Here is a 14,557-nt window from a genome sequence, read left to right as displayed (position 1 = left end):
ACTCATCTGAATAAAGAGCTGCTGCCTACTCCTCAGGCATCTGTGTCTTCCACAGCCTCTGCACATCATGAACTCCAGGCCAGAGGCAGCTACAACAGAGATTAAACATAAATTAACTGTGAATATCCCGACTTGCAGCTCCCCAGAAACCCACGTGGTGTCCAGAAGGGCCTGTTCCCACCTGGACACACAGATAACCCTCTAGTGCTGCTCTTATGAAAGGTGCCAGAAAGAAGCATTAGCTGCTGCTTAGAAGAAACCACTTGAGCTCCAGACTATGACAGGAGGCTGGTGAGAGGAGTGAGCGTCCCAACTATCACAGCCCCAGGGAAGTGCACACTTGGGAGAACAAAAGATCATAACACATATTTCCAGAAGAGGTTGAGGAGGATTCAACAAGAGCAAAGAAATGCCTGAGGAAAGCTTCGCTTCCTAGTTTAAGTTTTAATATTTATTTAGTACAGGCCCGGTGAAGAGAACTCAGAAATGAGGCAAAGGCAAATTATCCTCCAGAGTCTAAGTTAACATCTCATACACACAGACCATGCAAAACAGCAGCTGTGCTCCTTCTCCCTGGAGTGATGTTCCCACATCTTCCCCACCTGCTGGAGCACAGCCTATTGTTTATAAATCCAGAAGGAACTTATTGACTTTTTTCAGGTATTCTGACTTCAAGTAATCTCCCAGCTCATCCTTTGTGACCCACAAGTAGTCTTTCTTCAGCTTTGCTTGTGACAAATCACTGCTCTGGAGGAAGGCTTTGAAGAAGAATACTTTGGCTCCCACGTTATCCTCAGTCCTGATGGCCCTGGGGAATTTATATTTGTAAATCCCATATGGTGCATTCCCCAGGATTTTGGCTTGAATGTGATCTCCTGCAAGACCCCAGCAACACAAGAGAAAGAAAACAGAAAACAAGATGTAAGAACACAGAGCAACAGCAACTGCTCTCCTGTAGTAACAGACAAGACAGCATAAGTCACTCCTTGTATCCAGTTCAGACTGACTGTTCCCTCTTCTGAGCAGACACACTGTCAGTTGGAAGCCTTTTCTCATGAAAAAACAATTTGTCCTGGAGTCCAGTGAGTCCTCTGAGTGACAGAGGGAGGAAAAGGGGTATCAGGCTTTGCCACCTCACATTGAAAACCAAAGACGTGGGTTTGCCATCACCCATCTGCCCCAAAAGCTGCTGCCAAGACACAAGACAGAAAGAGAAGCCATGCTCCAACCTCAGACCACCAGGGCCAGACCTGGCACCACAGCTGCTGGCAGCCACAGATCCCAATTTACAATCTGCCAGCCCAGTCAGCCCCCCCCCACACTGCAGTCACCCTGCAAGGGTGCACAGTTATAGAGCTGATTACCCCACTTCTTGCCAGAAAGCCCACCCTATGAGGCTCCATCTTTCTGCCATGAAATGCCTCTTCTCAGCAGACAGGAAGTGATTTCAACACAACAGATGGCAGCTATCCCTCAGGTAGGACAAGGGAAAAAAATCAACTGGGAATAAAGGAGAAAGGACCAGACAGACAGTGAGGTACCCACCCAAAAACGTAGCCATGGCTCGCTCAGCTGTGTTTCGCAGCGTCTCTCCAGGCTGCCATTCCACTTGAGGCAGGAGCCACAGCTCCTGGTTACCAATTTTCTGTTTCACCAGAAACATCAGGTTCCTGTCCAGCCTCCTGTTCAACGACATTCGATTGTTTTTTTTATCAGCATCTGCAAAAAATAAACAAATGCCCTGTTACATTTCTGAATGAAATTTATAGCAAGCAGCCTGGACTTCTAGCTTGGCAAAAATTAACAAAAGCATTAGGGAGATTTTGGGAAAGAAGAGACCAAACATTTCTTTTGCCTGGAAACAACATCCATTTTCATCATTTTGCTCTGGTAAGGTTGAACACACACATCTGCAGCATGACAACATTAATTCCTTTATCAGCCAGTTAATTGCTCATGTGCCAACAGTGCTGCCAGAGTCAAGCCTCTCTTTAAAATAACTAAAAAGTCAGCAAATACCTTCCCTCCACTGAATTGCACTCCGCTTTTTATGACACACAATTGGGGTGTTCTCATCCACCACAAACTTCAGCCTGTACCTGTTATCCGTGGAGCAGCTTTGAATTTCAGCAACTTTTGTTCCCACTTTTCCTCCAGATCCTGAGCCATGATGACCTTTCTGCCAGGTGCTTCATCATCGTAAGGGCTTTCCTTCCTCTTCTTGAGCAGCTCTTCCTCCTCCAGCTTTCGGATTTCGTGATCTGAATAATGGCTTTTCTCCACCTCGATCTAGTGGGCCAGCAGAGAGAATCACAGAATGCTTTTAGTTGGAAGAGACTTTAAGGACCATCTTAACTTCCCAACCCCTCTCCATGGGCAGGGACACCTCCCTCTGGACCAGGTAGCTCCAAGTCCCACACAACCTGCCTTAAATTCTACTTAACAAGCAGAATTAAATTATTTCTCCATCACTGAATGCAAGATGACAAAGAATTCTCCCGAGAATGACTTCCCTGCTGGGACAGAGCCTCGGGGACACCAACAGCACTGAGGAAGAGCATAAAACATGACTGCCAGAGCAACAAGGACGGCATCACGGCGAGAAGAAACATCACCCAAGGTGCCTCCAGAGGGTCGTAGCGTTCCCCAACCGGGGCTGGTAGTCGTGGCCGGTCCCCGGCAGCGCCTCAGGCCACGTCTACCAGCCCCAGGTGCTCTCCCCTGAGGAGGCCATTTTTCCATCCTCATGCCCCCCAACACCCCCCTTCTACCTGCCCCATGAGGGCCGCCATCTCTTCCTCCTCCTTCTCCAAAGGCTGCGTGATGCGGGGCAGCCGCAGCAGGCACATAGCCCCGAAAAGTCGCCAAGGTCGAGGGGCAGCAGCTGTGGAAATCCACCGACCCCAACCCGCCGCCTGGGGCTTCCTGGGCACCGCCATGGCGCAGCCGCGCAACGCGCTGCCCGCCGCCATCTTCCCTCTTCCTCCCTCCCGTCCTCCTCCGCGGTTACCGGGAAAGCACTGAAGGGGAAGCGCCATGAGCCTGGCGGTCGCCTGGCAGCGGCTGCTGGGAGCGGGGCGGGGGTGAGTGGCGAGGAGGGGGGTAAGGAGGGGGGTGAGCGGCGGGGACAGGAGTGAGGAGGGGGGTAAGCGGCGGGGACGGGCTGCCGTGAGGGGGAAGAGCGGTATGGGGCTCCCTCACTCCCGGCAGTGGGGTTCGACATCCCCCCCCTCACACACTCACCCGGGACTTGCGGCTCTCCCCTCGCAGACAGCCCGGGGGAGGCTGCGGTCTCCTCACCGTTCCTTTCCCGTAGGGGCCCTACGGCCGCCCTGTGCCGGGCCCTGTGCACGGGTTCCTCGCGGCTGCAGGAGGTGGCGAAGGAGACGCCGAAGGAGGCGGAGAACCGGAGCGTGCCCGACCTGAGGTGAGGGGCACGGGGCTGGAGGGTGCGGGGGGAGGGGGTGTCTCCTCTGCTGGATCTGTCACCCTTGGGTTTTTCAGCCCAGGAGTTCAAGCGGGTGACCTGACTCAATCACGGGCTCAGTTTCGTGTCTTGCAGAGAGTCGATTCTTCCTCTCCTTCTTCTTTCTTCCTCTCCTTCCTTCTTCCTCTTTCTTTCTTCCTCTCTTTTCCTCCTTCCTTTCTCAATACAAAATAAATCTTTGCACAGTTTACAACTCAGCTGATGAGGGCGTTCTGGAGAACAGTCTTGACTTCTGGAGCCCATTACAGGAAAGACATGGATATGCTGGAGCGCGTCCAGAGAGGGGCCATGAGGATGATCAGAGGGCTGGAGCACCTCTCTTGGGAGGACAGAAGGAGAGAGTTGGGGTTACTCAGTTTGGTTCAGACTGGTTATTAGGAAAAATTTCTTCACCAAAAGAGTGGTGAAGCATTGGAACAGGTTGCCCAGGGAGATGGTGGAGTCACCATCCCTGGGAATGTTCAAAAAACAGATAGACATGGTGCTTCAGGAGATGATTCGGTGGTTATGGCGGTGTAGAAATGATGATCTGAAAGGTCCTTTCCAACTTTTGATTCTATTCTATGATTCTACAGTTTAAAGACTGAGTGCTTTATAACTCTTGTTTTGCTTCTCAGTCCTTCAATCCTGCAGCGGAGCTTCTTAAGATGGGATGGAAAGGTGTATGAAGAGATCCCAATAGCTCACATCAAAGCTACGTACAACAAGTAAGCAATCAAGCCACTCAATCCCTGCTCTCAAGGAGAATAAAAGCTGACAAAACTCCCTGGGCTTCAGCCAGTTACTATTTTTGAGCAATAGGCTCAAAGGAAAAAAAAAAAAAGTCAGGAGGTTGGTGTTAATGACTGGGAAAATAATAATACTAAATCCAGGCCTCAGTGCTGCTTGGGAAGCATAACTGTCGTTATAGGGTTCTTAACAACAATAAGACTGTTACTACACTTTTTTGAGTACATTCCGATGTGAATAATTAGATGCCAACTGCTTTAATGGCAGGTTACTTCCAGCCCTCTGCTCTAGCACTATTACTTTACAGCTGTTGAAAAAATTGCCATATTTTCCAGGAGAGATTGTTGTGTTTCTTTAGTGATCCCTGCTTTGTTGTTTTACTGCTTCTTAAAGCTTTTTCAAGTTCTGGAAATGTTTTGTGCTTTTGTTAACAAATGGAAGAGTTAAAATGCAGCGAGACGTGGTTCTGAAAGGACTGAGCAGTATCTCAGGTACACATGGAAAAGTACACCTTATCTAGAAAGGTGTTGCCACCTTTCCCCCTAGAAGGTCACTGCTGGGGGGTCTGTAGCTGTTTGTGTAAGTGGGTACCTCGAAAGAGAGTGCTGAGCTAGGGTGGCTTGGAGAAGGGAGACAGAGTTCTGTGGTGAGCCAAGCTGGTAAGCTGAATGCAAGAAACTGGAGAATAAAGCTGCTTCTGTCTTGCTTCTTTCTTTTGCCCTTCTCTTTCTCTGTAGCACCCACATCCAGGTGGTCAGCTTTGACAACATGCCGTTTGCTCGTACGTCCTGTGGCACAGAAGGCTTCCAGAATGCCAAGAAGGGAACTGCCATTGCAGCACAGACTGCAGCCATAGCAGCAGCAGTGGTGAGTCCTCACCTGATTATCCTCACCCCCCACTGCCTGAGCACATACCTTGCTTGTTGGCATCACTCCAGAGCTCTGTTCTTGAGCACTCAAGCAGCAGGCTGCTGCTTGCTTGTTTCCCTAGCTTCAACTTACACAGTGCTCATCTTCAGACACAGCATGTTTGAAACAGCAGTTTAAAATGTCCAGTGGGTGACTGAGCTTAGCAGGTTGGGATGGGGAAATGCAACTCAGAGCCAATACTTTTGCACCTCCAGTTTGCATAGCTCCTTTCCAAGTCTCAACCATTTTGGAAATGTAGCCCCTGAACCAGCAGCAGTTCAATTTTTGCTCTGTGGGGGAGTGAGAAGCAGTTGTAATTACTGACTGAATGTTTTGTATTTCCTCTCTGTCACAGGAGAACTGAGCTTCTGACAGCAATTCAGTCAGGTGATGTCCTTGCAGGTGTAGTTTCCAGCTGCATACGGTTACTGTAATTGTTCCTAAATACCATGTAGGTGTCCAGGTGGCAGGAGAAGATGAGAATGGCTGTGTCACAGTTCTCATTAAAGCAGAATGATGAAGCAAGGTTAAGCTCAAAGTCCTTACCTTAATTTAGACGAAGTCTCACCAGCCTTTCATATCAGAGGTGTTTGGTACCACTGCTGGCCAGCAGCTTATTGTTGACGAATTTAATAACATCTTCACTATTAGTCTGTTCTCATCAGTGTCTCTTAACAGCTGCGTGGCTGTGCTTGGCCAGATTTATTCTGTCATTGTTGAAGTTGGTACATTATTGCACCTGAACACAAAAAGCAAGAGACCCCGAGGAGCTCCATCCACGTGGTGGCAGCACTGCTATGCTTTACAGACTGTTTTTCATTTTCCATTTGCAAGCCCATAGAATTTTTTGCACTAAAGGTGTGGACTCCTGGATGGCAAATTTAAAGCTTGCCTGCTTTTCTCATTTACCCTCTAGAAGAAATCCACTGATCACAAGAAAGGAGTCACTGCATTAGAGAAAAGCAAACAGCCTTGAGTTAGTCCTTGTTGGTCTTTTGCCAGTCAAGTCAAGTATCTATGGATGTGTAAATTTCTGCCCTGGTTTTAGGTCTTAGATAGTTTGATCTTGAAGCTTTCCCTGTATGAGAGTTGACACCCTGGCACAGACATTCTCTTGAAATTGCTGTGGCTGTATCCAGGCTTCTTTTTCTCCTAATGTCTTTGTGCAATAATCTCCATATTTTTCTTTCGTATCCATTACTACCTAGTGTGGGGTTTTTTGTTTTTTTTTTTATTCTATGATAGTGAGTCAAAAAGGAATGAAAGACTCCTGGGGATGCAGAGCAGCAGTAGTTACATCAAAGAGAACTAACCAGCAGTTCTTTTCACAGAAAGCACGTGGGAAGGGTGTATCGCACGTACGAGTCATGGTGAAAGGACTGGGACCAGGACGTAAAGTAGGTGTCAGTTTCTCTTCATGTTTTTCCTTCCCGGGCATCATGCAGTTTTTTAAAATTCAAGCTGGTCTTGTGACTTAAAAACATTAATTTTTTTTTTTTTTTGTGATGTAGAAGAATTTGTAACTTAAGTGCCTAGAAATTAAATTTTAGAATCATTAGAACTTTAGTGTAGTATCACTTTGGAGGCAAGATAAAAGCTGTATTTGGAACTTTCTCATTTAAAGCAGGAAAATCAATGGGCATACTGAAAGGAGTGGAGCAGATAGGTTTAAAGTGTTCCTTCTGGTACGAATTATTTAAGATACTTACGAAGCAGAATCACTGGAACAAGTTGATCATTTCACAGGGGACCAAACTGTTCCCCCTGAGTTGTTTTCCTTCTCTGCTGTTCAGTCTGTTGGTAACAGTGTGTCATCTGCTGTCTTTTGCTTCCAGGCTGCCATCAAGGGTTTGACTATGGGAGGACTGAAGGTCATCTCCATCACAGACAACACCCCGATCCCGCACAACGGCTGCCGCCCACGGAAAGCCAGGCGCATGTGAGAGTGGAAGAGGCAGACAGCTTTCCATGTCAGCTCATGCCACAGGGACTGCTTGAATGTTGCTCCTGAGACAGAGTCTGGACAGCCACCCTCCCTGGAAATACTTGAAGAGGGAAGCTTGAAGAAGAAGGACCATCTTGAGCCTGAAAAGCTCAGGTGGTAGAAGCTGCTGGTAAAAGCAAGAATATGTGTAAACCCTTAGTGGGAAGCCTCCTGTGTACAAAGTTTGTTGATTAAAATGTTGGTCTTTTGACAGCCATTCCTGCTGTGTTCTCAGAAGTATTTTACATTATTACTACTGCCTCTCAGCCGCTCTCTTACCACCATATGTGGCTCTTGTCTAGCCCTCAGTGCTATTATGGCACTTACAAGGTGGAAGGGGAGCTTGAGGACTGGATCCCTTTCTAATCCTCTGTAGTAAACTCTGTGGGGTCATATCATCTTCCTTCCCTATTTCTCTCACTGCACACATGTGGAAATAAGGTATGTGGTAACTCTGCCCCTTCCCCCTGCCTTGCAGAGCTCAGTGTGCTGGTTTAGAGGTGACTCTCCCTCTTAGCACACACATTTTTCCACAGCTTTGTTGTGACCCTTTCTTTCACCCAAGCTGTAGCTGGCCTGCCAGTGATATTGGCAAATGGAATATGCCAGTTCTTCTAAAGAGGCTGGGATCCTGGCAGTTTTGATGATTGTCATCTCTTTAGTCCTGCCTTGTGCACCGTGAACTGGATTTTCTGAGGTCCTGGGTAAAGCAAGCAGGGTGTTAGTAGGCCTGAGGAACAACAAAATGCTGTCAAGGAGATTTAAAACACTTAAGTCCTGAACTGTACCTCAGTATATCCACAGGCAGCATGAGCTTGTCAGGTGCCTGTGATGTATTATTGCTGTCCCAGCTCCATCCAGAGAGGATTTCTGCCAAGCAAATATGTCTGAGGCTCTCTGGAGCATTAACCAGGGAAGGTAACAGCAGTAACTGTCTACAGGATTGATCTCCTGGATGGCAGAGCCTAGCAAAGGGCAGCTCCTTGAAATATACACTGCCAGAGAAGCCCTGGCCATACACAGCATAAGCTGGGCAAGTATTTCACCTGTGAACAGAGTGGGGTTTGCTGCAGCCAGCAGTTCTATCACAAACCCAGAATCTTCCTTTCTGTTATTGCTGTCGTTCCTCCTTAGTTTCTTAAATTGCATAATTAACTATTCCTCTTTAGAGAAAGGGTACCATGGCAACAAGGCAGTGAACCTCCTTCATGGGGCTGAATGGCACACGGCAGGTTTTGAAAGAAATCAGTCTGCTTAGAAGAGGCTGTTGAGTTGCATTTGACAGAAGAAAACAAGATTGGGATCAATCCCCTTACCTTACTCCAACTGTTTGAATTTGTATAGAGGGTAGGTTACCTTAAAGGGAAGTTCCTTTAACTGTCACAGATTTGACAGCCAGGTTCTTTCATAGATGTCTGACACTGGAAGAGCTTCCCCCTTGCTCCAGAAATGTGGCTGAACTTCTAGTGACTTCATATTCCTCTTTTTTAAGAAGACACCAGGTCAGCTACAAACTGCAAAGACCTAATTCTCCCAAGTATCAGGGCAAGTAGCTGGGGAAAGCATGGGTGAACACCAACTGGTTTCTGTGCTGAGCAGGGACCAGACCTGAGAAGAAAGGAGGAGCATCAGTCCACCCCAGCAGCCTTGTCACCAGGGTACTGTCAAACACCTAGAAAACCAAACACTACCATTCTCTACCATGAGCTGCTTGCTGCATCACTGCAGCAGAAGTGTCCATATCAGATAAAGATGACAGAATAAATTGAAAAATAAGATTAGGAAGAGATTTGCAGTCCTTATGAAATTCAAGGAAGAGTAGGTGGATGACTCAAGAGACACAAAAAAAGGAGAAGATGTCTTTGTCTTATTCAAACTCGGAATCAAAGGGTACACCCTTTGAAAAGGCCACTCCTTAACCCTCAGTTTCTGGGCACTTGTGAACATTTTAGGAAGCCTACCAATACACCACCACTGCTTCTACAGGGGGAAGTTTTATCTTAGTTTATACCCAGCCTAGTTCTGGTACCTACCCCTATTTCTTCCCCCAGCTGACATTTTAATAGAACTCTCTGCCCTGAACAGCAGAGGCTGACACTACTTCCCATGGTTCAGTGGCTGGATCTGCACAGTACCATGCAATATTCATTTGTCTTGCAAGCCCCCAGCTCCACCTACCTTCCCTGAGCTCTAGCATGGTGCATCAGCTGTGCCTAAGCCAGATTTTTCTTCTCACCTTCTCTCCTGCACCCCAAAGCCATATCCCACCTCGAGGCTCAGTCTGAGCTGTTTATACCACAGCACTTCCCAGGCCTCTGGGGCAGCATCAGTGAGGAGGGGAGCTGCACAAAGCAAGCTCTCCAACCTCAGGCAAGGGCTCAGTTGCTCCATCCTGCACACGCTGTACAGTGAAAGAAGTCTTAAAACTCTATTGTCATTCATCTTGCAGGGAATTAACAGACACCGATAGCACTTAATGATTTCCTTACCCTTCAGATGAAACTGTTAATTAAGGGCCTGGTTTTAGTCAAGCCGCTGGTGTTTACCACTTCTAATTGCTTTTTCTTGATGCCTGGGTAGAATATTGTTTTCTCCTGGCTCACATTCCTCCTGAGCAGCAATTACTTCACTCCTCAGTGGCATGGCCACAGCATTACCACCCTCATTTGGGTCACATCCACTCCTTTTGGGCTTCCTCGCTGACTTTGGGACATTTTTCTCTCCACTCTCTCCCAATTCCCTCCTCTCAAAGAAGCCTTGTTCTGTGAAACAAGCTCAAAAGCTGCTACCCACCCCAAAGCTTCATCCTGGTTTGACCCTGGACTCTCTGGGGTTTTTCCCTCTGTTTTAAAGTACCACCTGGATCATTTTTCATCATATAGGGGGTGAAACACAAACCAGTGTTCTGACTTACAGATAAAACGCTGCCTGAGGTCTCTTCACCCCTTAATGAGTGCCATACCACCTTGGGGAGTTAGTCTAACTCAGTTACCCTTCCCTTGGACAGGGATGGCACCTGGTGACTTGGAAAAACAGCCTCCAGCCTTCTCCCTAATAGTATATTATTCTGCAAAGAGGAATTATTCCCCTATCCCCAGCAACAAGGTCTTTCTACATAGAGCTGCAGCTTTATCTGCTGAATTGGTGATTTACTATTTCTGATGTGAGCATCTCAGTGACAAGAGCCAGGCGGCCAATTTCGATCCCTTTGTGAGATTCAATTAAACCATTAATTAAGTGATGTCAGTGTCCTTTAACAGCCGACTGTATACACAAGCAAGGAAGGAGAAGGGGACAGACCCTGCAGTGCTAATAAACTGTAGCAGCAGGGGTGGTTTACTGCAGCCCAGCTGCAGCTGTTGGGGACATCTGTGCAGTTTTTGCTGGCTTTCCCTCTGGTATAGGAATACCTGGCCCAAGATGTGCAAAAAGTGGGTCAGTGAGGAGGTGTTTATAACCCAAGAGTACCTCTCGGGAGCTTCTGAGAAGCAGCAGTTAAAGTCAGGTTATGTTTTTGCACTCAAACTTTGGCAAATAATCACTGTGCTGCTTTCACACCTGACATCCCTGCCTAGCCCCTCTCCTCCTCCCAGCTGCCCCTCCAACCTCAGCCCAAAAAGAGATCGAGGACCCTGAGACTGTATTTGTGCTTTTCAGTGTTCTCCTCTCCCCTCAAGAGGCATTAATGGATACTCAACAGTAGAGAGAACTGCTCAGAGGTTGGACTAATGAACTGCCTAATAGCATCCAAGTTCTCCTGCTGATGGTGAAGCAGGGCTGTGAGATCCTCTTGGGGAGCTGCAGAAGGAAGCCAAATCTCAATGTTATTCCCTGTTTCTGAAGCCAATCACCCCTCCTCTGCTGTGCTCTTCAAGCTCACACTGTGCTAACCCCACTTGTCAGTGTCATCTCCCTTCTCTGGAGTTCACAACTCTTTTCTTCTGCCCACATATGCTCAGAGCTGGAGGCTTTGCACAGATCCAGGACCCAGACTCAAACCTCTCAGCAGCTACAAAGCCCTAACAACCACTCCTTGGGATAGCTGCTCCCAACAGCAGCTTCACTTGTTTTTCTGGAAAAAGGAGGTGGGAAAAAGGATTGGATGTGAGGGACTGAATGCAAAGTGAGGATGCAGGCAACTAAATGGTAGATCAGGAAAGGGAAAGAACGAGGAGACAAAAATGCAGGAAGAGAAAACACATTAAAAAAACCCCCAACATTTCCTAAGGCTAAAATCTCCCACCTGGTGGTCCAAGAGACAGCACAGATTAGGAGAATGCAAGGAAGGGCTCTCCCATAGCAGGTGTGTTTCAGCATCATTCCCCTTTTCTGCTCTCCCTGCCAGACCTCCACACCAGAGGCATGGGGTGGCCTTGTTCAGCAGCCCTCCCTGCCAGCAGACCAGCTCTTGGGGGCTTTCACTTCACCATCTGAAAGAAGGCACAAAGACCACCCTAAAGCTGTGTTTAGAAAATGCTCCAAAGCCTCTTCAAGTGGCAGTAACAGTCCTTGAGACCTTCCCTTTTCAAGCTGGCTCCAAAATTCCCTCCTTTGTGCTTTGCAACTTAATTTTACAAACCAAACTTTAAGCTGGAGTGGCTGGGATTGATGTCCACTGTAACTCCTGGCCACATCACTTAAGAATTCCAGCTTTTAGCCCCTGCTCCCTCTGTGCAGCAGGCCAAGGCTTCCCACTGCACATAGGACTCTAGGTAATAAATAAACCTTGGGGCCCTGAGCTAGAGAAAGACACATATTTCATTGCCCATCCCCTTCTACAGGTCCCAAGATGAGGTGGTGAAATAGGACTTACCTCTCCATGCACCAGCCTTCAGGCAAACAACAGGCTCTCCTAATTGCCCACAGTGGATCTCACACAGCCCCTTACTGAGATATAGATGCTGCCTTCCATTTCTGTTCCTGCTGAATCCACAGAAGCACATTACTAATATCCTGAGCTGCCAGGGTCAAACCAAGGAATGTAAGTGACTTTAGACAGCCCACCCCCCGGGGCTACTCTAGAATGCCAACAGCTGGGAAGCAGCCTGCTGGGAGATGCTCTGAAAGGATCTACCTTTGCATATGGCTGTAAAACCACCCCTGTTTACTGAAATCCCTGCAAGAGAAGTGCAGCTGGCTCAGGAGATCCCCTTCCTCACGATCCTGCAGCCAAGGGTGGTTGCACTTGTCACCAAAGGGCCAGCGTTGAACTGGGGCAAACCCTACGGGGTCACAGCCATGCAGCAGAGCTGCTCTTCCCAGCCCTTGAAGCCAGCGGGTCAGCACCAACACCTCCTTCAAACCTGAGCCCTCTCTGGAGAAGAAGCCAGCGTGGGCAGAGCCACTGTCTGGGGAGATAAGGGGTAGAAGGCAGGAGGAGGAGGAGGACAGATTAACTCAGACTTTGTTGCTAAAGCCAGCCAAGCTGCGCTGCATGATTGTGTTGTTGAAACAACATTTGTCTGCCCTATGTTACAGGAGACCTTGTTTGGCTGCCAGCTGCCCCTTCTCCTTTACAAAGGGGGGATTTTATTAGCATTAAGGACTCACTGGTCAGGGCTGAGCCAGTGACCTACCTACACTGCCACAGGTATCAGCACGTCTGAACCTTATCCTGGCCTCGGGCCCCAAAAAATAGGGCAGCAGCAATGAAAACCATCCCTGACAGCCAGAGACACGCGAGGGGGGTGACGCCAGTGTTCTGGGAGATGTCCCCACTGTGGGGACAGCGCCCACGCTGCCAGATCCCACGGGATACGGGTCCAGCCCAGCAGCATGAGCCAGGGCTCCCTGCTTGTTGCCCCTCACTCCACATCTCCACACTCGCTATTTGAACCTTTTTCCCCCCAGACCAGTTGCTGGGCGCTGCAAGGCCGTTTCCATGCGGACGGCTGCTTCTCCCGGTTGCCGTGGCGACAGCGCTGGGCGCCAGCCGGCTGGAGGCGGGAGGGTGAGGACCATCCCTGCCTGGTGCTCTCCAAGGGCAGCGGGTACACCTAATCCAACACTGCTCCATTTTATGCCTTTGAGGAGCACCGAGGAGCTACCAAATGACCAGCTCTGCAGCAGCAAACCTTGGAGGGATGCCCACTACTCTTATTAATACCCTAAAATGATGGGGAACAGCAGCCGGCTGGCTCTGCTGGGGCTTCCCTGCCACCTGCCTGGCTTTCACCCTCCCCGGCCCCCCTTAGAGCTGGTCCCGTGTGTCCCCTGGGTCCAGCATCCTCCTTCAGCAGGGATCAGGCCTGGGGTTGGATATTAGCTCCGCCAGCACATCCTCACCAGCCCTGTCCAAGGTAACCAGATGCTGCTACCCAGTCCATCAGGCACTGGGGGGGGAGACAACACCCAACTCCCTTTTGTACCACTCTGCCTCTACCTGAGGCTGTCACAATGCACCTGGATGGAGGAAGGATGCTGGCAAAAAGGAAGAACCTGCAGAAGAGCATCTTCCAGAACGAGGGGTACATAGCCAGGAGCACCAGTCCTCTGGACAGAGCTAGGGCTGCTCTGGTCCACACTTTGTATGTTGCACAGCAACTAGGGAGAAAGTCAGACAACCATGGAAAGCAGAAGTCACAGGTTCCTGGCTCAAAAAAGGCTGAACTCCAGCTCATTTTTTCACCTACAGAAAATAAACTCCTCCAAAGGCACCAAGTTCATACTTGGACAAAGCACTATGCAGAAGATGCTGAGGGCTTTGCAGTGTCACCCACAACTTTCGACTGCCCTGCTGCAGTTTTCAGCTGAATAGCATAGGGGTTTCATCCCCAGCAGCCAAATTGTGTTCTGGTCCTCCTCCAGTAAAGTCTCCTGGGAGGCACCTCTCCCTGTGGTCCTCTCTTCTCTCTGGCCTGCCAAGGGACCTGGGCACCCACAAAGCATCTCCTTGCCTTGCTCCTCAAACCTTTCCCAAATTTTCAGATGCATTTGGCATCCTCACAAAACTGAGGACAGCAATCACCCCACCAGCAAACTGCAACAGCTAGAAGGTGCCCTAGGAAAGCGTTTGACTTCTGGGAGGAAAGAAACAGGAGACACAATAAAAAAATACCTCTGCCCAGATACAGCAAAGCCTGTGGGCTCCTACAATGTCCTCCACTTCTTGTTCACCACCCAAGAGCCAACATGTTACCCAGATACTGCAGTACAGCGTCTAAACAGCTGGGACCAGGGGCACGGTGCCCCTTTTGTGTTCTCCTCACACACAGGACCACAGTAGTCATCCACAAATTACTGGTTTCCAGATTGCTAGTCTAAAACCAGTGCTGTACTTTTATGTTCAAAACATCAGGAAAAGAATGTGCAGTTCAGGGTTTTACCCACATCAGAGTTTTTCTGAGAACTCATTTCCTCACGCAGTAAGTACAGCTCTTCCCTGAGAAACACAAAGGCAAATCAGCCCTCAGCCAGCACAAGGCTCTAGCAGGGGATGCTGCTGCCTG

At 48.8% G+C, this 14,557-nt stretch overlaps 2 protein-coding genes across 2 annotated transcripts; one reads left to right on the top strand and one right to left on the bottom strand.

Annotated features, from left to right (window-relative positions):
• Positions 1 to 418: 418 nt before the first annotated feature.
• Positions 419 to 3,045, bottom strand: MRPL46 (mitochondrial ribosomal protein L46). Its single transcript, XM_008492049.2, has 4 exons — positions 2,772 to 3,045; positions 2,100 to 2,289; positions 1,546 to 1,719; positions 419 to 875 (listed from the first exon to the last, which is right to left on the bottom strand). Exons 1-4 carry the CDS (start codon positions 3,036 to 3,038, stop codon positions 625 to 627), a joined length of 882 nt encoding a protein of 293 aa, XP_008490271.2. The 5' UTR covers positions 3,039 to 3,045; the 3' UTR covers positions 419 to 624.
• Positions 2,992 to 7,326, top strand: MRPS11 (mitochondrial ribosomal protein S11). Its single transcript, XM_030457082.1, has 6 exons — positions 2,992 to 3,083; positions 3,317 to 3,427; positions 4,105 to 4,194; positions 4,954 to 5,083; positions 6,457 to 6,522; positions 6,961 to 7,326. The coding sequence occupies exons 1-6, from the start codon at positions 3,037 to 3,039 to the stop codon at positions 7,066 to 7,068; spliced, it is 552 nt and encodes a 183-aa protein (XP_030312942.1). The 5' UTR covers positions 2,992 to 3,036; the 3' UTR covers positions 7,069 to 7,326.
• The last annotated feature ends 7,231 nt before the right edge of the window (positions 7,327 to 14,557 follow it).

Source organism: Calypte anna, chromosome 10 (assembly GCF_003957555.1).
Source record: "Calypte anna isolate BGI_N300 chromosome 10, bCalAnn1_v1.p, whole genome shotgun sequence".
NCBI lineage: Eukaryota > Metazoa > Chordata > Aves > Apodiformes > Trochilidae > Calypte > Calypte anna.
Note: the sequence above shows the minus strand (reverse complement) of the source record. Positions and strands in the feature narration are given on the sequence as shown.